This window comes from Panthera tigris, chromosome D4, assembly GCF_018350195.1.
Source record: "Panthera tigris isolate Pti1 chromosome D4, P.tigris_Pti1_mat1.1, whole genome shotgun sequence".
Taxonomy (NCBI): domain Eukaryota; kingdom Metazoa; phylum Chordata; class Mammalia; order Carnivora; family Felidae; genus Panthera; species Panthera tigris.
The window spans coordinates 85988150-86015045 of NC_056672.1; the positions used below are offsets into that span (position 1 = coordinate 85988150).

Sequence of the window (26896 nt, forward strand, 5' to 3'; positions counted from 1 at the left end):
TAGTTGAGAGAAGGAAGTAGACTTACAGGATCTTGGAGGTTGGGATAATGTTGACTTTAGGTTCTCTTTGCCCCTAGCAAAGTGTCATCTTCAAAGCAGCTGAGATCCTAGAGGGAGGTCACTGCTGGTTTAAGGACTTGTCAGTGGGCTGCAGGCAGTAAGGGGATTTAATTTTTCATTTGCCTTAGTTTCCTACATCAACATGGCAAGCAATTAAATGCCTTTCCTTTGTTCTTGGGTAGCCAGGAATGTGTGAGAAATATGTCACATATTCCACGGGGGGGGGGGGGGGTTGTCAGCCTGTTTTGTTCACAGTTGCCTCAGATCCTCATCATATCCCCCCTGATCAACTTTGACCCTTAAATCTTTAAGTTTGTTGAAGGAAGAAGGTCTCATCTTCCATAGCTTCTTCCTGCTGAATAGGGGCATAGAGTTGTCCCTACCTATGGGTCATTATTGGTCCATAGGGGAACATAGGTCAGTCAAGGTGAGGCAGCTGAATCCAAGGTGGAAAACGTTGTATGAACATGCTTGAGTAGAAAGGATCATCTCTTGGCTTGAAGTTATTGTAGTGATGGAGTCTTGGCACCAGGCAGAGAGACTTGGGAGAAAACAGCAAAACGTAAGTAGAATAACTAGAAAGATCAGCTCAAATGAAAAGTCTTTGGTAGATAACAAAAATCCTCCAGTTCAAGAGTTTACCCAATCACTGAAGGAAAGAGAGGAATTGTTTAATGTGCCAATTTGAGTATTCTTGTTGTTAGAAATTCAGAAATATTTCTGTAATAGTGTGGAATGTATACATAACATTTTGTATTTATGACAATATAACGTCCACCCTGTGTAGCACTTAAAACACCTATTGCCATTCTGTTTTGTAGAAGCATTTTATGCATTTTAGTTATTTTAGTATTTAGTAAAATAATGGTATTTAGAGTCATTTAAGGCCTTAACCATGTAACACGTGGTGTATAGCCATCATATTGACTCTGTTTTGTTTAGTAACCAATCAGGTAATTAAAAAGAGGTACTTTTATAGAAACAAGACAAATACTGGTTAGTGATTACAGCAGATTACAAACCCAGTCTCTCCCAGTACTGCCAGTGAGCTTTTTTTTTTTTTTTTTTTTTTTTTTTAGGCTTGAAGCATCCTCAGATGCTTTTGGGAACAGGCAGCAGGAATCAGATTGGTCTTTATGGTTTTTAACTCAAATATCTGTGGTGATCCTTTTGAATGGCCTGTTGTAAGAAGGAACTGTTAGTAGAAATTGGGAAAGGAGGATGAAAAGGAAAGGTACAACTACCCTAGGAGAAGTCTGAGGTCTTCTACAGGTTCACAGGAATAAGAAGGCAGATTAGTTTACTCATTGAATTCCTGGGAAGGGGATACAGGTTTTATTTAGATATAGGAGCCCATGAAGTGTGCCCCTCTAATTTACTGCAGTGGAAGTACATAATATGATCCAGTAGAAGCCCTTCCATTTTTTAGTTAAATCCCGTTATAGTAGGCTTTCCATCCTTTAGATAAACCAGGTGTTTTGGGTTTATATGGTGTGGGTTTCTAATAACTGTCAGATCAGGTTTAGGTAGGATATGTTTTGCATGTTCATTTAGAGATTTAGGAATTGCAAACACATTTGAACAGTTCCAGCATTTACCCAAGCAATACCACCTAAGGTGTATCATTATTTAATACGACTTTCATTTAACATACCAAATAAAAAGGCCTCCTTGGTCAAAAAGACTTTTTTTACAATTTAAATCCGGGGAAGTTTGTCAAACCTTAGAAAGTTATAGTGAACATCTGAAATAGAATTCAGTTCATTACAAATCTTAAAGCTTTAAATTATGTATTTAACCAAGATGGCAATATGAGATTCCAAAGGCAATATATAGGGTTATATACTTGTTAGCGAAACTTATCTCCTTTAACAGTGAGAAGTTTTTACTGAATGATCAATGACCTGATAAAGACAAAACCTAAAGCTGTGGTTTTCCCAGGAGACAAAAGAGAAAAAAAAACCTTTGTATACTATTTTTATTTATTTTTTTAACCAAGAGCCGTACAATCCAAAGAAAACTTTGTGTTTTGAACAGAGAGAAAAGCAGAATTTCAACCTTATACTGGTGTACTTTTAAAAATCCATTCTGCAACATAGTCTGCCGTAATCACACATAAAATTCCTTTCCAGGGGCGCCTGGGTGTCTCAGTCGGTTGAGTGTCCCACTTCGGTTCAGGTCATGATCTCACAGTCTGTGAGTTCAAGCCCCGCCTCAGGCTCTGTGCTGACAGCCTGGAGCCTGGAGCCTGCTTCGGATTCTGTGTCTCCCTCTCTCTCTCTGCCCCTCCCCAGCTCATGCTCTGTCTCTTTCTCTGTCAAAAATAAATAAACATTTAAAAAATTTTTTAAAAATTCTTTTCCAAAGATTTCCCTTCATGAACCTTCTATGACTTTCCTTTGCATTCAAATTTTGTCCCAGGCCATTTTTCTCCAAACCAGTCTCATTTAGGACAAAATTACTTTCTTTTACCTGTAACAAAAATATATATTTCCATTCCTTCTCTCTTTTTTACACATTCATACTTTCTTACATATAGAGTTGCTTTCCTTATTTCCATCAGTCTTAATTATGCTTAGCAGAATTTTGACTCTTAGCAACCTTAGTGTCCAGCTGAGACTAAGTAGCAACCATTTGTAAACCGTTACACCAGAATCCTTTAGATGGCAAATCCATGAATCAATTAAGCTTAAACCATGTTTTCCAATAGACCCAAATGTTCTTAGTTTCTCTGCAATAAGAAGTCAAAAGCAGAAACCTATATTCAGTAATCAATGCTTTAACACTCCATTCATTCTATTTGGAAAAGACCTAGATATCCAGTGAATTCAATCCCATTTATCCAAGTGTCAGATTACCAAAGACTATGAAAGCTATCTTAACAATTATCCGTGAAAACTTTGAGATACATAAAATTACCCTTTATTTTAAGTCATCTTTTTGCTAACAAATTGCAACAGAGACAACATGAGTTTGACCTTTAGGAAACCTTGGTAGAAAAAAATTTTCATATTTAATGCTGATAACTCTAAATACATGTCTATCTTAGTTAATCAACAAACTTAAATAAGCTTTAACACTGAATACGTTCCACCTGCGTTCACTTTGAGGACAATCAGTTTGTTCCCTATTGTCACATTTTACCTGGGACACCAATGGGGGAATCTAAAGTGGGTGATCCAAGAGGGTGCTCATCGCTCCTTGACATCGTGGGTGGGAGGATGGTATAGAAGCCAGTTTATGTAGGTCACACAGAGGGTGATGCAGAAACAGGTGGAGGGAGAGGGGAAGGCAGAAGAGGCGAAATGCCAGAGGCAGAGAGAGAGGATTTCTGGTTCTAAACTTTGTCAGCTGGGAAAGAGGAGACACCATGTTTGTTTGTTTGTTTGATTTCCACCAAAGTGGAAATAGGGAGTCTGTGTCAGGCTAGAGAAGACAAGGGATTTCCTTGAAACAAAGGGCGTTTGGGCAGCTGCTTGGGAATAGTCTTTAAAATCCACGTCTCAAGGTAGACTACCCACTGTTGGCTCCAATTATAGCCGATAACTCAGGAGAATGAGGGAGAGACTCCCACATCTATTAGGAAGAGGAACAGAGAGAAAGAGTCAGCATCCCCTCTGTCAGGGAGGGTCTTTGCTTCCACTAGCACCTGAGTTCCATCAGGAGGAGGCCTGTTAGGACATCCACTATGCCCGGAGGGAGTTTACTAGCCAAACACATTTGGGCAAGTGCATTCTGCAAGAGGCTTTTGGTCCAGGTCCTGACTTAGATCTGTGAAGGCCTGGACCTAGGGTACCCCTGTGCATTGATTCTGTTTCCTGCAGAAGAGCTCTAGCTGCTAGATCCTACTAAGGCCATACACAGTTACATGACATCAGCCCTTTCCTAAATTTTGCAATCCAATTTGTTTCCAGTGGGTTAAAAAGGCATCCCAAGGAGGAGTCCTTGGGGACTGAGAAGCTCCCATCCTCTTCCTAGAGAGAGAAAAGTAGAGAAGGCCCATTACCATGAAAATCCTGCCCAATCACCAGGTGGCAGCACCCGTGCAGGATACATCAGAGGTTTCTGAGGGGTCAAAGTGACCGGAGGCGTACCTCGAAGCAAATCTCGATGATCACCAACCAGCCTTTAAGGGCTTCTGTAGGAGGGATGGTGGTGTCCCCCCCACTTTCCCTTTTCATCCTAGCCTACAAATCGGTGCCAGCAGATGGACCTACTTTGCCTTGCTGAGAAGCTGAAGACAACATCATTTTTAAATCATGGAAAACACTGGAAAAGTTTTACAAGCTGGAATTGCCCAATTTTGTAATTTAAGTCCTAGTTAATAGACGACATTGACAAAAAACTGTGAAGACTGAAACCCATCATGATCTACTCTACATGCCAACACATACAGTCTTTACAGCCAGCTTCCTGGGAAATGGTCCCCAGTTCATCAGGGTACTGGTTTTGCAGGCTTCTAGGGGAGGTCCCACAGCCAGAACTGGTGAGACCAGGGATGTGGATGGGATCATGCTAGACCAATGAGGAGGAAACCTCACACAGGAGTCTTAAGATTGGCAGCCATGTTAGTCACTTAGGTGGCTGTCCTGTGCCCAGGACAACTATGTATAAGGACAGAAATAAAGAGAGGGCACAAGTTTCTGGATCTTTTTACCATTCCGGCCTGGGGATTCACTTCCAGCCAAAAGACAGGCTCTCTCCTCCCCATAGAGTAGCCACGGGCTACAGGAGTACAGCCTGAGCAATAGACAGGAAAGTGTTCTAATAAGACCAGACTCCTTGAAAAGCCCCTGAAATAAGAGTAAAGGAAGCAAAGAGAAAGTGCTCACCAAGTTTGCACTGAAGCTCTGAGTCCAGATGAAAAGACCCACACCCCACATTGGAGGCCAAATGGTGAGGTTATTGAGTGGGGTGGGGAGGGTTCCAGAGCTGACAGCCAAGAAAGAATTCTTGAAGATGTCTTGGTGAAAAAAAAAAAAAAAAAAAAAAAAAGATTTTATTAAAACATGAAGACAGGACCCATGGGCAGAAAAAGCTGCATTGAAGTTGGGAAGAGTGTTTATATACTAGGAAGTTAGGGGAAGTAAAGTCAAAAGGGAAGGAGGCCTCCAGAAGGAGTCTGACATGCTAAAGAGGACTCCTAATCTCCCCTAGGATCTGCTACTGTCAAGCTTAGGTTGTTTTACCTCTATTAAGGCATTTATATTTAGGAATGGTAGGGGGTTCTGGGAAAATGTACCCTGTATGTGCCTCAATTATTTGTCACTGGCCTGCAGGGTATCAGGAAATTTAATCTTACCTGCCATTTCCTTCTTGCCTTTCTTCCCCACATCACCATGGTGGGGAGGGTGTTAATAGGGGCTCCAGGAACCTGAGTCTATAGGCTTCTGGACACTAGACTATTGATAAGATTGTCTTTTTCTTCTAATTTACTAAGATATTTGTAAACTGATGGAGACTCATGTCCTGGATGACTGGGATCTCTATCAGTTAACCATGTGTTTTCTTTCCTTTCCTTTGTTCTTGGGCAGCCAGAGGAATGTCACATATCCCACCTGAGAGTGGGGGGTGGGGGGCTCTAGCTTGTATATTATGCTCCTATTCACCCAGAATTCCTTCTCTCTGGACCAACCACCCAAAGCCCAGGCTAGGGGAGCTGGTTCCCCTGCAGCAGGTAGACATGCTAATGAGGTCTCTGGGAGTCTCATTTGAGGCCAGTCAGCCCTCAGGTCAGCCTCAGGTCAGGCATTCTATCAGCTCTGGCCCTGGTGGTGACATCTAGGAGACACTGCCTGGGGGCTGGGGCCCATCACTGCCTCCCATGGACATCCAAGCTCCCATGAGGAAACTGCTTCCCTCCCAGACAAAGCTGGGATCAGCCATGGCAGGAACATTTCTGGGTGTCCAGTCCTATCCCTGGGCTCCACAGTTCAAGACTATGGCCAGAGATGGCAGATGAAATCAGTGATCTCTCAAGGATGAGGCTAGTCCTTGCACTCACTGTGACCCAAGGTTCCCAGTGTCCAGAGTAGCAGGGTAGAGAGCCCCCCTTGGGGCGCCAGCCCCCCCACCCCACTTCACACAGTGCAGATGCATGTCCCCATTGTCCCCCACCAGGAAGGAACTAAAGGCCTAGTCCCTTAGGGGCCAGCTGAGGTCTGGGTTCACCCTGCCAATGGGGCATGGAGGAGGGGAGGGGCTGATTCTTGATGGCAATGAGGGTGCTTTTGAATGGTGGGTGTTCAGAGATGACAGCCATGAAAGGATTCTTGGAACATCTTTTGTTCAAAAAAGGTGATTCTATTAAAGCACAGGGACAATAGTCTTGGGCATAAAGAGCTATACTGGGGCTTTGAAGAGTGACTGGTTATAATCCATGGGGTTGGGGGACATAAAGTCAAGAGGACGTTTCTAAAGGGATTTTCATATGCTCAAGTAGACTCCCACATTACTGGAGGCCTAGATGTTGTCAAGCTAATGTTGTTTTACCCTCTAGCAAAGCATTAACATTCAGACAGTAAGGAATTCCTGGAGAAATGTTATACTCTGTATGTGCCTCAAGTTTGTCAATGGACTGTAGGTTTTAATGAAATTCAATTCCATCTGCCATTTCCTTCTTGCCTTTGTTCCCCATATCACTATGGGAGGGAGGGTGATGTTGGGGCTCCAGGAAACTGAGTATAGGTTTCTGGCGATTAGGCTATTGATAAGATTCCCTTTTTCTCCTAACTTACTAGGACATAGGTAGACTGATGGAGAGTCACGACCTGCAGGACTGTAATCTCTCTCAGCTAACCATTTGTTTTCTTTCTTTTTCTTTGTTCTTGGGCAGCCAGGAGCGCCTGAGGATTGTCACACAGATCCCAACAAGGGGGAGGGGGATGTTAGCATGTGTTTTCCCCTCAGCTTACCTTATGTTCCCTCATCAGGAACACTCCCAGGTGAGCTGTTGGGAGGTGCAGGGAGCAGAAGCGTGTCTCACACTGTGCCAGGGCCTGGGGTGGGTCCCTGGGAGGGCCAGGATCTGGGCTCCATGAGCAGCACAGGGTACACTCTGTCCTTCGTGCCAGGAATGTCCTTCTCAGCTGCCTCCACTTCTGTTCCCCTCAGAGAACCAGAAAGCAACATTGGCTCCTTTGGTGTGAAGAATTCTCTGTTTTCACCAGGTGCAGGAAGGGGGTCCCACCACCCTTACCCCACCCCGCTCTTAAGCTCCAGTTGAGAGGCTCCTGGCAGTCAGACAGCTGGTCCATATCGAAGACCCCTGACCACTCACAGTGCTAACCAGAGGGAAGAGAGTGTGGAAGGAGTCACTGTCCCCTCCAGAGATGTGGAGATATGGGGAATGCACCCTCCCACCTCCTGGACCTTTCTGCCCCTCATCTTGCATAATCCTGACCTGAGGGAAAGGGCAGAGAGCTTGCCATGATCCTCAGCACGAGTTGCTGGCAATTGCCTCATCCTTCCAGGATTTGGCAAAGGATAAGTTGCTCCACCCTGGGGTGACCTATTGGCCACAAAGACCATAAATAGCATCCCCCCAGAAGCCTCCTCACTCATCCCTTCTTTCAGGGAAACTGAAAGTGGTGCCTGCCTCCTTGGCCCTGAAGTCATGGCATTAGGTCTCCTGTGGTTGGGTCTTGTCCTGCTGGGTGCTCTGCAGACCCATGCCCAGGACTCCACCCCAAACCTGATCCCAGCCCCTCCTCTGCTCTGGGTCCCTGTGGAGCCTGTCTTCCAGGAACAGCTGGTAAGTGACCTGAAGGGGCAGCTGCAGGGAGACCCCCGAGAAGAGTGTCAACAGAGGGGAGGAGAGGCAGGATGGGCTCAGGCTTTAGCTCAGTCTGCTCTCTCGGGTGCCCTGATGGAAGGCACACCCCATGCCCCCATCCACACCCAACCTTGCTGACAAGAGGGTCAGCTGAGCAGACTCCCCTTGTCCATACTCTCTTCCAAAATCTCCACAGTCAATGCCAGGTGGGAAGATCTTCAGGCCCTCTACATGATGAAGAAACAGGCTCAGGGATGCCAGTGGCCACTTGCCAAGTGTCACCTTGTCCCTGACACACTCAGGGCTCCTGCCTGGCCTGATGGGCTCCAGCTCCTGCCAGGCTCATCAGCCCAGCCTGTGTGGCCAGTCTGGGTCCCTGCAGTCCCATTAGAGGTACTTATGTTACAGGCCCAGGCCGCCTAGAAGTGCCTGCAGGGATGGAGCAGGAGGGCCCCCTGTGGCTGCCTCTGGCTCTGCCTATCATCAGCCCCCACTGTAGTTCCAGGGGAAATGGTACGTCTTAGGATTGGCAGGGAACGAATTTAATAAAGAAAAAGACAGCCAGTTGAAGATGTATACCGATACCTTCGAGCTGAATGAAGACAACAGCTACAATGTCACCTCTGCCCTGGCCTGGTGAGAGCAACCACTGCCTAGAGGAGCATGGGGTGCTGAGAGGACTGCCGTGGAGGTACAATAGGCAGACTGATGTCATAGCGAAGGGGTGACCAAAGCTGAAAGATGATCATTCATCCTACCACTGGGTACTGGATCCCTGTATTTATTCCTTCTTTCATTCACTGGATCAACATTTCTTGGTCACTTTAGCACAGACAGAAGACAGTCCTGGGAATGGACACAGACTGTCATCAGGAAACAAGACAGAGAATAGGTGTCCTAGAATGGGAGGAGGGTCACTGGATCCAGCCTAGAATCCCACCTAGGGCTTTGTCAAGAGCTTCCAGGGAGATGGTCTGTGGGATGGGCCTTAGGAACCAACCTGCATCAGAAGGAGGTCTGGGACCTTCGTGGCAGGCTGCTGGACTGAGTCAGAGAGAGCCACTTCTTCAAGAAACAGCAAGCCATTGCATGGTTGCCCTGAGCAGGAGCTGATGAGCAGTCTGGAGGGGGGGGGGTGGCCACCCTGGCAGGAGCCTCAGGTACTGGTGAAGAGCAGGTGTGGCTGTAGCAGGGAGAAGAATGATGGTGTGCAGCCCAGGAGGCTGATCAGTCATAGGTGGGAGAGGACCAGAGCAGGGGCGGATTAGGACCTAGAGAGGGGAAGCAAGGCTTACCCAGCTCCTCTGGGTTTCTGGCTCTGGCACTTGGGATGGGACTAGAGCATCCATCATAGAAGGATCAGAAGAAAGACAGATGCTGGGAGATTGGCTCTGGGGTGCCAGGGGACCAGATGGGATGCAGGTGAGAGGTCAGGTTTGGTCCAACAGCTAAGGGAGTCTTTGGCATCCAGCAGACTGGAGCTTTGGTGGTGATTTCCCCAGGAGAGGTTATAGCAGGAAACCACAACATAAGATAGATGACAGGGTGCCTGGGTGGTCAGTTGGTTAAGCATCTGAGATTGACTCAGGTCATCATTTCATACTTTGTGGGTTCAAGCCCTGGGTCGGGCTCTGTGCTGACAGCTCGGAGCCTGGAGACTGCTTTGGATTCTGTGTCCTCCTCTCTGCTATCACCCACACCCCAGTTCATGCTCTGTCTCTCTATTTCTCAAAAATTAATGAACATCTAAAAAAAGTTTTTTTTAAAAAAAGAATAAGTGACAAATGCCTCATGTGGGAGAGAGAATATAGAGGAAAACCACCAAAGGGAATCAGCCCAGAAGAAGGAAGGACAGTAGGTGCAGAGAGAGAGTCTGAGTAGGTCAGGTGTCTCAGGGCAGAGTTGGCAGGGACAGGCAGGGATGGGCTTAGCGGGGAAGAGCCAGACCCATCTGAGGGGTGGGATGCAGGTCTCCTGCTGTGGCATGGTAGGCTGTCACCCTCTTATCCACCCTTCTCTTGCTTCCACAGGGACCAGCACTGTGACCACTGGACCAAAATTTTCACCGCAAATTTGCATCTAGACCAATACACCCTGGGCAACATTGAGCGTGAGTCCTCAGTGGGGTGGGTCTCCGGGGGCAAAGACCTCCCTGCCGCTCCACACAGATGCCATTCTGTGGAGTCCAGGTAGGAATCAATAGCTCCCTCTGCCTGGCCAGGGCACGCTGATCCCTCACCACCCACCATGCAGGTTACACTGGAATCCAGAGCTACACTGCACAAGTGGTGACCACAGACTACAACCAGTTTGCCATTCTGTACTTCAAGAAAGTTCACGACAACCAGGAGAACATCAAGGTCGTCCTCTATGGTGGGTCTTACACCTGGTGCGACCCGGTTCTTGTTCATGCTGGGGGAGAAGAGGCCCATCGCATCCAGCCCTCAGGTCTCCTTCACTCTGAGCCCCAGGGAGGCGGGAGAGAGGTCTTTCCACAGAACCCCTCATGAGGAAGGGGTCTGAGTCTTTGTTCATGTGTTCGACAATCATTATGGAGCTTTCACCAGCCACTAACCAGCCATTCTTGGCCACAGGGAGGACCAAGGAGCTGCCTCCTGTGAAAGCAATCTTCATTATCTTTGCCAAATTCCTGGGCCTCACCGATGAGCACATCATCTTCCCTATCCCCAATGGTAATCACCAGCTGGACAGAGGAGAAAGGCACATGGGGACTGTCCAGGATGTTGCCTCACTAGGGAAGGGGGGAGAGGAGGGATGAAGGACCCTGCTGTGGTCACTGGAGCCCCAGGAGCCACTTCAGGTTCAGGAAGACCCTGCCACACCCAGGGTCCTGGTTCCCATGTGTTCTCCCTCACACTAGCTCAGACCTGCCCACATGAGTATTGCACACGTGGGACAAGTTTCCTCAGTCTCCTTGCCTGGCCACCTCCCCCTCCACCCAGTCCTGTTTGTCCTGGGCCAACTCCCCCTTTGCCTTGAGGCTGGTTCACCACTGACTTGGCAGGCACCCTTGTCCTCAGGCATCCTGGTCTGGGCAGGTGCCTCCCCAAGGCTGAGGGTGTGTCAAGACTCAGCAGGTAAACAGGCAGAAGGCTTGGTGCCCAAGCAGCAGTGTGGCTGGGCCTCACCTGCCTCCTTTGGAGAATGGGTGTCACCCAGGTCTGCTTGTCCTCAGGCCTCTCCTCCAGTCTCCTGACCCATCATCCAGTCCTCTGCTGTACTGTCTATGAAGGGAACCCCTAGAGCTTCTGTGGCTAGACTAGGCTGAGGCCCAGGGTAGCCCAGGGGCAATGCCGGGGCCCTGGAAGTCAGTGATCCCACACACACACCCCTATCCATGCTGACCACTTTGTCCCCCACAGATCAGTGCATCGATGAGTGAGCAAAGGTGCGGTAAGTATGGCTGGAGAGGGGGCTGATGGAAGCCAGGGTGCAGCTGGGAGGGGGTCCCAGATCTGCCTTTGTCCCACCTGCCCAGCACTGCTGCCCTCTCTATTCCCTTGACTCCCTCTCAGGTGCTCTCTGGCTCTCTCCACCCCATCCTCTCATGCCGACCTCTGCCCAGGGTACTGCCCAAGTGTTCCTACCAGCCTGGACAGCCCTGAGAGAGCCAGGAGACCCTTCTCACAGCACAGCCCACCAGCTGCTCCCCAGGCTGCCCAGCTGACAGAACTCCTCCTTGGTTGCTAAATAAACACATGTCCCCCAGTCCCCATTCTGTTCTCCTTGACCTCTGGGCCTTCTGAGAGAAAAAAGAGCAAAGGACAGGCTTCTATTAGCATCACTGCCAGGAGCTGTGATCCTCAGAAAGGGATTGAGGCCACAGAAGCAGTGTCCAGGTCTGACTGAATACTTCCAGCTCCCAAATCCAAGACCAGCCCCAGACCAGCGGCAGCCCTCAGTTCCCCTTGCCTCCTAGCACACTGCTGGGGCACAACTCACACCCATGTTCAGCCACCAGCTGAATGGTCCAATGGCAGAGGCCCAGCCAGGGCCAGGCAGCTGGAAAGGGTTGGGGGGGCTGAGTTGCTGGCACCCCCACTTCACCAGAATTGAAGTTTTTGGGGTGATTGGGGGTCTGGAGCCAAGGGCCAAGAAAGAATTCTTGAAGACATCTTTGGTGCAAAAATGTGATTTTATTAAAGTACGGGGACAGGATCCATGGGCAGAAAGAGCTGCCCTGGGGATGTGAAGAGTGACTGCTTATATACTCAAGTTGGAGGCAGTAAAGTCAAGGTAGTTTCCTAAGAGATTTTCATATGCTAAAGAAGATTTACAGAATACTGGAGGCCTAGCTATTGTCAAGCTAAGGTATTTTTCCCTCTAGCAAACATCAACATTAAGACAGTAGGGAGTTCCTTGAGAAATGTTCTTCTCTGCCAGCCTCTAGTATCTGTCAACGGGCTGCAGGGTATCAGGAAATTAACATTACCTGCCATTTCTTCTTGTCTTTCTTCCCCATATTACTATGAGGGGTGATGTGGGGGCTCCAGGAAACTGAGTCTATAGGTTTCTGGAGATTAGGCTATTGATAAGATTGCCTTTTTCTTCTAATTTACTAAGATATTTGTAAACTGATGGAGACTTATATCCTCCCATGACTGGGATCTCTATCAGTTAACCATTTGTTTTCTTTCCTTTCCTTTGTTTCTGGGCACCCAGGAGTGTCTGAGGAATGTCACACATCTCACCTGGGGTGGGGGGAGGGGTAATGCTAGTTTGTACTTTGCCCACAGCTTGCCTTATTCTCCCTCATCATATCACCCCTTGTTGCATCCACACGACTCCTGAATCAGAATGCTATGGGCACCAGTGACAGTCACAACAAAGTTTATTGCAATGAGAGGCAAGGCCAACCGATCAGGACTGACACTCTTGACAAGAGTGCGGTCTCGAACAGCCAGGGTACAGAGTTTTTATAGCCAACCACATCATCTTATCATCACCTGGGAGCAGAACAAAGGAATAGTTCCCAGATGGGGGTGGAAATAGTTCAGACATGCCCTTGCCCCAATCCAATCAAACACTAATCCAGTTGATTTTCTTTGAACTTTTGTTCCCTTGATTGATAGGATAAGGCTGTTATCTCTTAACCTATAGTGTTAAAACAAAGTTATTTCTTAAGTCTACAGGTTAGCCCTACACTACAATTTAACCCTTACACCCTAAACAATTCTGACCCTTACATCTTTAAGGTTGTTGAAGGTGGAAAGTTTCATCTTCTGTAGCTATTTCTTGCTCAGTAGGGGTGTAGAGATGTCCCTACCTATGAGTCAATATTGATCAGTTGCTAAACATACAGAAGAGTTACAGAAGGCAGAGGCTGCTGGATCCAAAGTGGACAACAAGTATGAACCTCCTTAAGTAGAAAGGATCATCTTTTGGCTTGAAGTTATTGTAGTGATGGAGTCTTGTCACCATGTGGAGAGACATGGTAGAAAACAGCAAAATGTAATTAGAATAACAAGAAAGAATTGCCCAAATAAAAGTCCTTTGGGGTGTTGATGGGGTGGTAAGGAGCTGACAGCCAGGAAAGAATTCTTGAAAACGTCTTTGGTGCAAAAAGGTGATTTTATTAAAGCGCAGGGTCAGGACTCAGGGGCAGGAAGAGCTGCACTGGGGTTGTGATGGGTAACTGATTATATATCCTCAGGTGGGGAGGGGATCAGGGATAGAGTAAGTCTCTAAGGTATTTTGAAAGCAAGGTTTCCATGACCTTGAGGGACCAGCTGTTTCTAGAGCAACACCATTATTACTGTTGAATAAAACCTCAATCATGAGACCCTTCAGATGTATATTGGGGGGGCCATAAACTTGCAGTATGATTGCTAGCATATACTTTGGGGCAGTTGAGATAAAGGAAGTAGACTTACAGGATCCTGGAGGTTGGGATAATGTTAAGCTAAGGTTCTCTTTGCCCCTGGCAAACTGTCATTAACGAGGCAGCTGAGATCCCAGAGGGAAGTTACTCTACTGGTTTCAAGGACTTGCCAATAGGCTGTAGGCAGTAAGAGGATTTAATTTTTCATTTGCCTTGGTTTCCTACATCACCATGGAAAGCATTTAAATGCCTTTCCTTTGTTCTTGGGTAGCCAGGAGTGTGTGAGAAATATGTCACATATTCCACCTGGGGGAGGGGGGATATGCCAGCCTGTTTTGCCCTCATTTTGCTCCACGCTCCTTCATCATATACCCTCTGAACAATTTTGACCCGTATATCTTTAAGGTTGTTGAGGGAAGAAGGTCTCATCTTCTTTAGCTTCTTCCTGCTGAGTAAGGGCATAGAATTGCCTACCTATGGGTCAATACTGGTTCATCAGGGAACATAGGGCAGTTAAGGTGATGCAGCTGAATCCAAGGTGGACAATGTGTATGAACCACCTCGAGTAGAAACAATCATCTCTTGGCTTGAAGTTATTGTAGTGATGGAGTCTTGGCACCAGGCAGAGAGACATGAGAGAAAATAGCAAAACATAAGTAGAATAACTAGAAAGATTAGCTCAAATGAAAAGTCCTTTGGTAGCTAACAAAAATCCTCCAGCCTAAGAGTTTAACCACTCACTAAGGAAAGAGAGGGATTGTTTAATGTGCCAATTTGAGTATTCATGTCAGTAAGAAATCCAAAATAATTTTTGGTTGTAATCTGGAATGTATACACAGCATTTTGTTCTTATGAGAGTATAAGTTCCACTTTGTGCAGCACTTAAAACATCTAATGCCATTCTGTTTTGTATAAGTGTTTAATGCATTAGAGTTATTTTGCTATGGAATGTGGTCTGGATCACCCAGCAGAAGAACCAAGCAGCAGTTGGAGATCTTGGAAGGCAGGAGGTTTATTTCACACCGGTGTACCCAGAGGAGATAATTCTTCAGAGGTCTGAGTCCAGAGCATAAGCAGAGGGGACAATTTATAGTCTGTTACTTCTGCATTCTGCATTAGTTGTAATTTGGTATGCACAGCAAGCTGAGTGGGAAGAAAAACCCAGAAAGGGAGTCTTCAGTTGGGGACTGGAATTCACCTATCAGCCCTGTTGGCCATCTTATAACAGATTTTTCCCTATCATTCCCCGCCTTTGATGCCCCTTTAAACAGATGTAGGCTGTATTAAAGGGCATCATCTTCATTTATTAATGGCTTGTCCTTTTCCTTAGTTCCCTGACTTTGGTTGTGACTGTCTGACTGGTCTCTGAGGAAGACACAGGTTCCCCCTTTCTCAGCAGTGAGGTCTAGTGCCTGTCTGTTCTGGAGGGCAACCCCTGCCAGGGAACTTATTTGGCTCTGTATGGACACTAGGGAGTTGGCCACTTGTTAGTCCCACAGATGAGCCTATGTCTCCTATGCGACTCCCTATCCGCATGGCTATTCCTGCCCCTAGGAGGACAGGTTGTAACATCACTCGTTTAGCCTGGGCCTTAGAGGTGAAGGTTAATCTAAGCACCAACTTTTATCCTCAGAATTATTTAATCTCTTTTTCCTGACGCTTGAGGCACATACATCAGAGCAAACACTTCCCAAAATGGCATTAGGAACCTCCCTACTGGCAGGCAAACCAGTAGACCGAAAGAGGTTACACCATATTTAAGCTTTTAAGCCCCCCAGATTCTTCCACTGAAGGTGCCCTGCTCTTACAAATGGGGCCCAGATTAGAGGCAATCAATACCAACAAAACATCCTATCCATAAGAGGAAGGTGAGTGCAAACAGGAACCTCTTGCTGTTTCCCCAGCTTTCTGGGGCAACCTCTGCCAATCCGATGGCAAAGAGTAAAGACAGTGTATTTATTTTATTGGACCAGTGATTCCTCAAGCTTCTGCCATGCATAGAGAAGCCAGCTTCCGGGATGTGGCTGGAGCAGGGCTGAAGATCAGACTTGGGTCAGTCTTCCAAGTCTGGGCTCCTCAGGATTGGCCCTCTTGACTCTGGAGTGATACCTGTGACCTTGAGGGCAGTAGGGGTGGTCGGGATAATGGTATGAGGCCCAGTCCACTGTGGTTTGAGAGGGTCTTTTTTCCAGTCTTTGACCTAGACCAAGTCCCCTGGTGAGAAGGGGTGTACAGGAGATCCTAAAGAGATTGGGGCCCTCTCTATGGTATATCATTGTAACTCATTTAGGGTGGCCCCTAAAGCTTGAAGTTGTTCTCTTATTCCCTTCCTGGGAGGCTCCCTAGACATGGAGGGGGGCTCCCATATATTAGTTCAAAAGGGGAGAAACCCTGGGTTCCTGGTGTGTAATGGGCATGCAGGAGGGCCAGGGGCAACAGGTCCGGCCATGGGAGGTCTGTTTCTTGACAGAACTTGGCTAAGGTTCCCTTAAGGGTGCAATTCATCTGCTCTACTTTTCCTGAGCTTTGAGGCCAGTAAGCAGTCCACCATGAATGCATGCCCATTATTGCTGTAGGTTGTGGCTGGTAAGCCTAACTGGGGGACAACTTCTTCTCTGAACTCCTGGTGGGGGTCACAGCATGGATAAGGGAGGGAGCTATGTCTACCTCCTTATTAGCTGCTATATTGGCTGCTTTGTCTGCTAGATGATTTCCTTGTGCTGTAGGGTCATCTCCCTTCTGGTGTCCTTTGCAGTGTAGAACTGCAACTTTTTTGGAAGCCAGAAGGCCTCGAGGAGCTTTAATATTTCCTCCTCATTTTTGATGGTCTTCTCCACCATGGTGAGGAGGTCCCTCTCTTTGTAGATTGCCCCATGTATGTGTACAGTAGCAAAGGTGTACTGGGAGTCAGTTCACTCGCTTGTCCTTACTAATGGTGAGGGCTCGGATTAAGGCATGTCACTGAATACCCCGCCTTTTGAATGCCCTTTGTGATGAAACTGCTACCATCACTGAACAAGGTGAGGTCTGGGTTTTGGTCATACAGATCTGCCTGGTCATGCAGATCTGGGCAGCTTGCGAATACTTTATCCGTCACCTCAGAACAGTCATGATCTGGTTTCCCTTCCTCAGAAGGTAGGAAAGTTGCAGGGTTCAGTGTCTGCACTATTTTAAGAGTGACCCATGGATTCTCACAGAGGCGCCCCTGGTATTGTGCTAGCCAAAAGTTGGAGAGGCATGAGAGACATGACAGCATGAGGAACCTTGACATTTAGTTCTTGTCCCAGGGTGAGTTTATCTGACTCTTCAATGAGCAGAACTGTGGCCACTAGTGCCCTAAGACATAGTGGCCATTCTGCCGCCACTGGGTCCAGCCTCTTCTGGCCATTGCTGAGGTCCAGTGGTCTGTGTGAGAACCCGAAGGGCGACCTTTTCCTTCTCATGCACAAAGAGATTGAAAGGCTTTTTTATATTCAGCAGGCCAAGGGCTGGCGCCTGCCCCAAGGTGGCCTTTATCTCTAGGAATGCAGCTTTGGCCTCCTTTGTCCAGACAGGTGGTTGTCAATCCAGTCCTACCAAGAGATTATAGAGGGGTCTTGCTATTGCTGAGAATCTAGGAATCCAGATTTGGCAGAATTCTGCAGCCCCAAGGAATTTTCGTAGCCCCCTCTTAGTTTGGGGCTGAGGTATGGAGGTGATGACCTTCTTTCTCTCTGACCCTGGTGCTCTTTTTCCTTGGGTTGGACTTGCTGTTGGCAGATCTGTACCTTGTTTTCATGAGACCTGATACCCTGAGTCTGACAGGAGTTGGAGGAGGGCCCTTGTTCCCACTGTACAATTTTCTTGGGTAGAGCTGACAAGGAGGAAGTCATCTACATACTGGAGAAGGTGCAGCATGTGACCTCCCTTGGAAAGCTGGCAAAATCTCTGGCCAGTGCCTCCCAAAAGAGGGTAGGCAAATTTTTAAGCCTCTGTGGGAGGTGTGTCCAAGTCAGTTGCATCTGATGCCCTGGGTCTGGTTCAGTCCATTTGAAGACAAACAAATGTTGGCTCTGGGGGGCCAAGCAGAGGCAGAAGGCATCCTTTAAGTCTAGACAAGTAAACCATCTGGTAGAGCCTGGGATATGGCTGAGGAGGGTTCGGGACCACCAGGTGCAAGGAGCTTGAATTGGTCGGTACCCTCTTACCGGCTTCTTGACTGGCAAGAGCAGAGTGTTCCAGGGTGGTTGGCATTCAACCAGAATGGCTGCTTCTTTGAGTCTGGTCAGGTGTTCTTGGATGCCTGCCCTTGTCTCTTGTGAGAGGGGGTATTGCCGCTGTCTCTGTGGGTGAGCCCCTGGGATTAACTCTACAATGACAGGGGCCCCTTGTGGGCGAGTCCAGGGAGGGGGGTTGTCCTCGGCCCGTACAGTGGGGAAGGCAGTCCTGAATTCGGGTGGGCCACTTGGTTGGGCCTGGTTGCATAATAGCCTCCACTTGGATCCAATCAGAGGTTGGTGCATCCTGTTGGCTCAAAGGTTACTTGGGCCCCCAGCTTTGAGAGTATATCCTGGCTGAGGGGAGGGATAGGGCACTCAGGTAGGTAGAGGAACTCATGTTGTACCGTGTGGCCCCTGAGTTCACATAAACATCATAGTTTGATCCCCTTTTATTTTGACCATGGGCTCATAGGGGCCAAGAAGAACCCTGGTCCCCCTCAATCTGAATCTATTCCTGCTAGGCCTATGAGGTCTTTTTTGCAGGGTTCTTGTGCATGTCGGCTGGGTTTCTGGGACTTTCCCCGGTTGGGACATTTATTCTTTTAATGTCCTTTCTCCTTGCAGTAGGCGCACTTATCCCTTGCTAAGGAGGTTTTGGGCCTCCTCCCTTTTGGTGGCTGGACCTTCCTCCCCATCCTTTTGTGGTGGCTCTCTTGTGCCTCAGGGTCAAACTGGGTGTAAGCCTTGCATAGCATCTCATAGTAATCCCTGGGGGATTCTCCTTGCTGCTGAGCATATTAGTGGGCTTCTTTGTCCCTGCTCGGATCCCCCGGAGGAGAGCCTCTGGTACTGGTGGCTGTGGACTGGCATCTGGAGACTGCCTGCACCTGGCTGAGGGCACAATCTGGCTGATGATCTGGGGGAGAGAGGATCTTCCAAGTCCAGAGGTGGTGGGGAGACTGAAGGTGACAGAGTATCAGGAACTGGGGGATTGATATCGTGAGGGCAAGATTGGTTCTTCCTCTGGATCACTGGCAAGAATTTGTGGAGGTCAGGACTTCTGTTGACCTTCCTTGAGCCACTTTGTCAAAGTGACTAAGACCCTAGCCTGTCCCTGTTTGTTGCAGGTAAATTGCACCCAAGGGGGTAGGGTTTGGGTAATCTCTAACCAGGAATCGATATACAGGAACTGATCAGGATAACCTGGGTCTCTGCTGACAACATGCCAGATGCAGAGGACTTTTGGGACATCTAAGGTTCCCTCTGAGGACCATCCTACACAAAAAGTGGGCCATTCTAACTCCCATAGATTCCTTAACTTGCCGGGGGGTATCTTAATTCCATAGTCTCCCGAAAACCCCTTCTTTGCTCTGTCCTGACCCCATAATGTTCCTGTGAGACAGAGTCACAAAGACAGACAGAAGGGTAGGAGTCCCCCCTCTAATGAGGAGACCAGTCAGATGCCCATCTGGCTATGTCCCAAAGGAACTTAGGTAATGCTTAGCCGTAGCAGTCTCAGCTTTGTGACTTTCGATCGGAAACTATTCCAATGCCACCATAATCTGTGTGCCATTCACCACGGAATCACAGATGGGCCCATTCAGACTCCGTGGGCTTTTGTGGACCTTAAGGGTGCCCACCTGTGGAGCCACAGTATCGAACTCAGCAGGCAAGCCAGACCAAGTCACACATTCACACTCACATAGACACCAGAGGTTATTACATTCCCTCCCACAGAATTTCTACCTGTGAGACCTCTGAGGTCTCTGGGGATTGATCAGGTCTCTCTTCCACCCCTGTGGGTGGGTCGGACTGAATTCCTACCTGTGAGACCACTGAAGTCTCCAGGGAGTGATCAGGTCCCCCTTCCACCCTTATGGGTGGGCCAGACTGAATTGGGGCTCCTTACCTGTAAGACCTCTGAGGTCTCCAGGGAATGACCAGGTCCCTCTTCCACCCCTATGGGTGGGCTGGACTGAATTGGGGCTCCATACCACAATTCCTACCTGTGAGACCACTGAGGTCTCTGGGGCATGATCAGGTCCCCCTTCTACCACTATAGGTGGGCCAGACTGAATTGGGTCCCAGGCCTTACCGGTATCTGATGTCAGGTCCAGGTCCTCATCTGCAAGTCTCCTCACATCTGGCAAATGGCGGAGCGGGGCCAGCTTGAGGGGACTGTGTGGGAGACTGCAGAAGATCAGGCAGGGCACGCCTTCTCCATTGCAATTCCTCGTTCTGTCACCACCTCACTATTTTCCCAAACCAGTGGCAACAATGGGCCAGAGCAGTTGGGTTTCCTGGTCAGGGAACCAAATGTTATGGAAAGTGGCCTGGATCACCCAGCAGAAGAACCAAGTGGCCCTCAAAGATCTTGGAAGGCAGGAGGTTTATTTCACACCAGTGGGCTCAGAGGAGATAACTCTCCAGAGGTCTGAGTCCAGAGCATAAGCAGAAGGGACAATTTATGGTCTGTTCCTTCCGCATTCTGCATTAGTAGTAATTTGGTGAATGCAGCAAGCTGGGTGGGAAGAAAAACTCAGAAGGGGAGTCTTCCATCAGGGATTGGAATTCCCCTATGAGTCATGTAGGGCATCTTATAACAGATTTTTCCTTATCAATTTTAGTATTTAGTTATATAATATTAAGAGTTATTTAAGGCCTTAACTGTGTAACAAGTGGTATATAGCCATCATATAGATTCTGTTTTGTTTAGTAAGCAATCAGGTAATTAAAAAGAGGTACTTTTATAGAAAAAAGAAAAATACAGGCTGATGCTTATAGCAGATTACAAACCCAGTGTGTTTCAGTGCTGACAGTGAGATTTTTTAGATGTTAGACTTGAAGCATCCTTGGATGCTTGTGGGAACAGGCAGCAGGAATCAGATTGGTCTTTCTGGTTTGTAACTCAAATGTCTGTGGTGATCCTTTTGAATGGCCCATTGTAAGAAGAAATTGTTAGTAGAAACTGGGAAAGGAAGATGAAAAAGAAAGGTACAACCATCCTCAGAGAAATATGAGGTCTTCCACAGGTTGACAGGAATAAGAAGGCACATTCGTTTGCTTGTTAATTCCTGTGAAGGGGGTACAGGTATTATTTTAAATATAGGAGCCCATGACATGTTCCCTTCCAACTTGATCGCAGTGGGAGTATATAATATGACCCAGTAGGGGCTCTTCAAGTTTGAAGTTAAACCCACTGTTGTATTAGACTTTCAATATTTTAAATAAACTAGGTCTTTTGGGTTTATATGGGGTGGGTTTCTAGTAACTGTCAGATCAGGTGTAGGGAGGATATGGTTGGCATATTTAGAGATTTAGGAATTAACCTGGCCTCCAGTGAATAGTAAAGCACTTTAGTCTTTATACAGTTATTGGGGGAATCCATCCCATTTTCCAGTTATTTAAATAATCATATGCCCATGGGGACTTATTATTATCTCCACTGAATAACAAGCACAAAAGATTTTCTATACATGAAATATTGTGACAATTTTTCTGAAGTTTACCTCGAGTTGTGTAGTTTAGGCAAACAGCAAACATTTAAAGACAATCAGAACTAGAATTCAACATCCAGAAAGCTGCATTATGGAAATATAGTTTTTCCTCTCTAAAACCTTCATTTCCAGAAAGAGCCAAATCAAGACTAATTCCTTTACAAAACAAGTCCAGTTTTAAGAAACTTTGCCTAATGATTTACATAACCTCAGTAAGAATAGTGATTGATCCTAAGGATCTTTTAAAGTTTGCTTTGCTGAAACCTTTTATAAGGAATCTCCAGATTGAACTGGAGACTGAACTGATTGGCCTCTCCAGGCCAGGAGCCAAGTCAAGTACTTCCATCAGACAGGCCTGCAATACTTGTAGATTGGGCAATTCCTCTCCACAAGGTCCCCAAGATATCCTGAGGTCCCTGCACCTGCCCAGAAGTGACATTCTTTACTCATCTGGTAAGTCTGATTGGAACTCTGTAAGCAAGGCATCAGGCCAACATTCCCAAGGGGCTTTATTTGCTCCATGTTTCATAAAGTCAACCTTAGTTCCATAAAGCCATATAGTCATATCAGAGTCTATGCATTTCTCTCAAATAGGACATTCCAGTCAAAACCTTGGTAAAATGAACAGTATTCTCAATGGTGTCTTTTACAAGGAGGACAGATTCTCACTGAACTTACGCAGGTAAGTATGATGGCTGTGGAAGTATACTTAATGAGACATTTGAATTTCAGAAGGTTCAGGTAGAGAGAAAAGTTAAATGTTTCAATTTACTTATAGAGGAATATTTTATCACATTTCTGTACATTATACATATCTTAAGAGAAGGTTTCCTTAATCTGGAAGAGCAAACATTAGAGATCCAGCAATGTTTTCAACAAGGGTCACAAAAACTATAACCTTTCTCAGTTCATTTAGTCCCATATTACTAATTGTTGTTCAGTTCAAGTGTAGCTTTTTAGTTACAAGTGTAACTTTTTAGTTCAAGTGTAGCTTTTTAGTTCTGGACATTCTTACCTATTTTAGTTTTAGGATTTTAAAGCTGCCAAATACCTGAATTTGTCCTAAAAGCCCTTTTAATAAATCTCCTGGATTTAGGAGGAAGAGGAAACATGTTTTGTAAGAGAATAAGTACAATAATTATAAGTGACAAAACTCAAAAATGGACATGGTTAACAATCTGATGAGAGTTCGTTATGATGCAATTGACAAGGATATTTGGTTACTTCTGTGATACATAACACTTTAATAATCAGAATGTCACGTGACAACCTTATTACAAAAACGTATTAAAACTTTGGGAATTCGAACTTCAAGCTGTATTACAAGCTGTAATCATCAAGACAGTATGGTACTGGCACAAAAACAGACACTCAGATCAATGGGACAGAATAGAAAACTCAGAAATGGACCCACAAATGTATGGCCAACTAATTTTTGACAAAGCAGGAAAGAATATCCAAAGGAATAAAGACAGTCTCTTCAGCAAGTGGTGCTGGGAAAACTGGACAGCGACATGCAGAAAAATGAACCTGGATCACTTTCTTACACCATACCCCAAAATAAAATCAAAATGGATGAAAGACCTAAATGTAAGACAGGCAACCATCAAAATCTTTGAGGAGAAAGCAGGCAAAAACTTCTTTGGCCTTGGCCACAGCAACTTCTTACTCAACACGTCTCTGAGGCAAAGGAAACAAAAGCAAAATGAACTATTGGGACGTCATCAAAATAAAAGCTTCCGCACAGCAAAGGAAATAATCAGCAAAACTAAAAGGCAATGATGGAATGCGAGAAGATATTTGCAAATAACATATGAGATAAAGGGTTAGTATCCAAAATCTATAAAGAACTTATCAAACTCAACACCCAAAAAACAAAAATCCAGTGAAGAAATGGGCAAAAGACATGAATAGACACTTCTTCAAACAAGACATCCAGGTGGCCAACTGACACATGGAAAAATGCTCAACATCACTCATCATCAGGGAAATACAAATCAAAACCACAATGAAATACCACCTCACACCTGTCAGAATGGCTAACATTAACAACTCACGCAACAACAGATGTTGGCGAGGATGCAGAGAAAGAGGATCTCTTCTGCACTGCTGGTGGGAATGCAAACTGGTGCAGCCACTCTGTATGGAGGTTCCTCAAAAAAATTAAAAATAGAACTATCCTACAACCCAGCAATTGCACTACTAGGTATTTATCCAAGGGACACAGGTATGCTGTTTCAAAGGAGCACATGCACCCCAATGTTTACAGTGACACTATCAACTATAGCCAAAGTATGGAAAGAGCCTAAATGTCCATCAATGGATGAATGGATAAAGAAGATGTGGTATATAGATACAATGGAGTATTACTTGGCAATCAAAAAGAATGAAATCTTGCCATTTACAACTAGGTGGCTGGAACTAGAGGGTATTATGCTAAGAGAAATTAGTCAGAGAAAGACAAATATCATATGATTTCATTAATATGAGGATTTTAAGATACAAAACAGATGAACATAAGGGAAGGGAAGCAAAAATAATATAAAAACAGCAAGGGGGACAAAACATAAGAGACTCTTAAATATGGAGAACAAACAGAAGGTTACTGGAGGGGTTGTGGGAGGGTGGATGGGCAAAATGGGTAAGGGGCATTAGGAATCTACTCCTGAAATCATTGTTGCACTATATGATAACTAACTTGAATGTAAATTTTTAAAAAGTAATTTAAAAAAAAGCTTTAGGAATTGCACATATCTTTGAACAGTTACAACATTCACCCAAGCAATGTCACCTAAGGTGTACCACTATTTAACAGGGCTTTTCACTTAACATACCAAATAAAAAGTCCTCCTTGGTCAAAGGGACTTTCTGTACAATTTAAATGCTGGGAATTTTGTTAAACCTTAGAAAGTTATAGAGCACATCTGAAATGGGATTCAGATCATTACAAATCTTAAAGCTTTAAATTATTTATTTAACTAAGATGGTAATAAGAGATTCCAAAGGCAAATATGAAGGGTTATATAGTTGTTACAAAACTTTGCTCCTTTAACAGTTAGAAGTTTTAACTAAGCGATCAGTGACCTGATAAAGACAAAACCTGAAACTGTGGTTTTCCCGGCAGACAAAAGAGAATACAATCCTTTGTATATTATTATTATTATTATTATTATTTATCAAGAGCCGAACAATCCAAAAAAACTTTGTCTTTTGACAGAGAGAAAAGCAGAATTTCAACATTATAACAGTGTACCTTTGAAAATCCATTCATGGCAACTTAGTCTGTCATAACTACACATAAAATTCCTTTCCACAGATTTCCCTTCATGAACCTTCTACAGCTTACCTTTGCACTCAGATTTTGTCCCAGGCCATTTTTCTCCAAACCAGTCTCATTTAGGACAAAATTACTTTCTTTTACTTGCAACAAAAAATATATTCCCATTCCTTTTCTCTTTTTTACACATTCATACTTTTTTACATATAGAGTTGCTTTCCTTATTTCCATCAGTCTTTTTATGTTTAGCAGAATTTTGACCTTTAGAAACCTTAGTCTCCAGCTGAGACTAAGTAGGACCCAATTCTAAACTGTTACACCAGAATCCTTTAGATGGCAAATTCATGAATCAATTAAGCACAAAGCATGTTTTCCAAAAGACTCAAATATTCCTAGTTTCTCTGCAATAAGAAGTCAAAAGCACAAATCTATGTTCAGTAATCAATGCTTTAGCACTCCATTCTATTTGGAAAAGACCTAGATATCCAGCGAATTCAATCTCATTTATTCAAGTGTCAGATTACCAAAGACATTGAAAGCTCTCTTAACAATTATCTATGAAAACTTTGAGATACACAAAATTACCCTTTAAGTTATCATTTGCTAATACATTGCAACAGAGACAACATGATCTTATTTGACCTTTAGGAAACCTTGGCAGAATAAAAGTTCTGTATTTGATGCTGATAACTCTAAATACATGTCTGTCTTAGTTAAACTAACACAAATAAAATTAAACACTGAATACGTTCCACCTGCATTCACTTAAAGGACAATCAGTTTGTTCCCCACTGTCACTTTTTTACCTAGGACAGCAATGGGGGAATCTGAAGTGGGCGATCCAAGGAGGTGCTCATCGCTCCTTGACATCGCGGGTGGGAGGATGGTATAGAAGCCAGTTATGTACGTCACAGAGAAAGTGATGCAGAAACAAGAGGAGAGACAGGGGAAGGCACAAGAGGCGAAGTACCAGAAGGCAGAGAAAGAGGATTCCTGATTCTAAACCTTGTCAGCTGGGAAAGAAGGGATGCCATGTTGTTTGTTCGTTTGCTTGTTTGTTTGTTTGATTTCACCCAGGTGGAAATAGGGAGTCTATGTCAGGCTAGAGAAGACAAGGGATTTCCTTGAAACAAAGGGAATTTGGGCAGCTGCTTAGGAATATTCTTTAAAGTCCACATCCCAAAGTAGACTACCCACAGTTGGCTCCAATTATAGCTGTTAACTTGGCAACTGAATGAGGGAGAGGCCCCCACATCTATTAGGAGGAGGAACACAGAGAAAGAGTCAGCATCCCCTTTGTCAGGGATGGCCTGTGTTTCCTCTAACACCTGAATTCCATCAGGAGGAGGCCTGTTAGGACATCCACTATATCAGGAAGAAGTTTACTAGCCAAACACATTCTTTTGGTCCGGGTCCTGACTTAGAGCTGTGATGGCCTGGAACTAAGGTACCTCCATCCATTGGCCCTGTTTCCTACAGAAGAGCTCTAACTGCTAGATCCTCTTAAGGCCACACAGTGGTATGGGATATGTCCTTTCCTAAATTTTGCAATGCAAATTGTTTCCAGTGGGTTAAAAAGGCATCTCAAGGGAGAGTCGTTGGGGACTATGGAGAAGCTCCCGTCGTACTCTTAGAGACAGAAAAGTAGAGAAGGTCCATTACCACGAAAATCCACCCTCCCCACCCCCACTTCCAGGTGGCATCACCCATGCAGGGTGTATCACAGGTTCCTGAGGTGTTAAAGTGACCCAAGGCGTACCTCGAGGCAAATCGCAATGATCACCCACAAGCAGTTAAGGGCCGATGGAAGCTGATCTCCCCCACTTTCCCATTGCATCCTAGGCTGCAAATAGGGGCCAGCAGAAGGACCTAATTTGCTTTGTTGAGAAGGCTGAACAAACCACTGGTTTAACCCATGAAAAACACTGGAAAACTTTTACAAGGGGGAATTGCCCAATTTTGTTACTTTATTAGTAGTTAGTAGAGGACATTGAAAACAGTGAAGACAGAAACCCATCACGATCTCAGTGACAGTCCAACACATACAGTCTTTACAGCCAACGTCCTAGGAAATGGTTCCCAGTTGAGTTTATATTCAATCAGGTACTGGTTTTGCGGGCTTGCAGGGGACAGCCCACAGCCAAAAGCAGCTAGGCCAGGGATGTGGATGGGATACTTTAGACCAATGAGGAGGAAACCTCACACAGGGGTCTTAAGATTTGCATCTGTGCTAGTCACTTAGGTGGT

The 26896-nt window shown here is 45.7% G+C and overlaps 1 protein-coding gene and 2 long non-coding RNA genes across 4 annotated transcripts; 2 read left to right on the forward strand and 1 right to left on the reverse strand.

Moving 5' to 3' along the window:
* Window positions 1–7640: 7640 nt before the first annotated feature.
* Window positions 7641–11564, forward strand: LOC102970658 (neutrophil gelatinase-associated lipocalin-like). Its single transcript, XM_007094461.2, has 7 exons — window positions 7641–7813; window positions 8334–8470; window positions 9865–9944; window positions 10088–10207; window positions 10429–10527; window positions 11218–11248; window positions 11371–11564. Exons 1-6 carry the CDS (start codon window positions 7676–7678, stop codon window positions 11235–11237), a joined length of 594 nt encoding a protein of 197 aa, XP_007094523.1. The 5' UTR covers window positions 7641–7675; the 3' UTR covers window positions 11238–11248; window positions 11371–11564.
* Window positions 11565–14614: 3050 nt separating this feature from the next.
* On the reverse strand, window positions 14615–25623 carry LOC107180768. Of its 2 annotated transcripts, none has more exons than XR_006210746.1 (3): window positions 25456–25623; window positions 19971–20053; window positions 14615–14819 (listed from the first exon to the last, which is right to left on the reverse strand). It is a non-coding gene; the product is annotated as an uncharacterized LOC107180768 (long non-coding RNA). The 2 variants fall into 2 exon arrangements; XR_006210745.1 differs by having other exon boundaries at window positions 19971–20175.
* LOC122233224 lies at window positions 16734–22746 on the forward strand. The gene is made up of 3 exons (XR_006210747.1): window positions 16734–16811; window positions 21967–22054; window positions 22469–22746. It is a non-coding gene; the product is annotated as an uncharacterized LOC122233224 (long non-coding RNA).
* Window positions 25624–26896: the final 1273 nt, after the last annotated feature.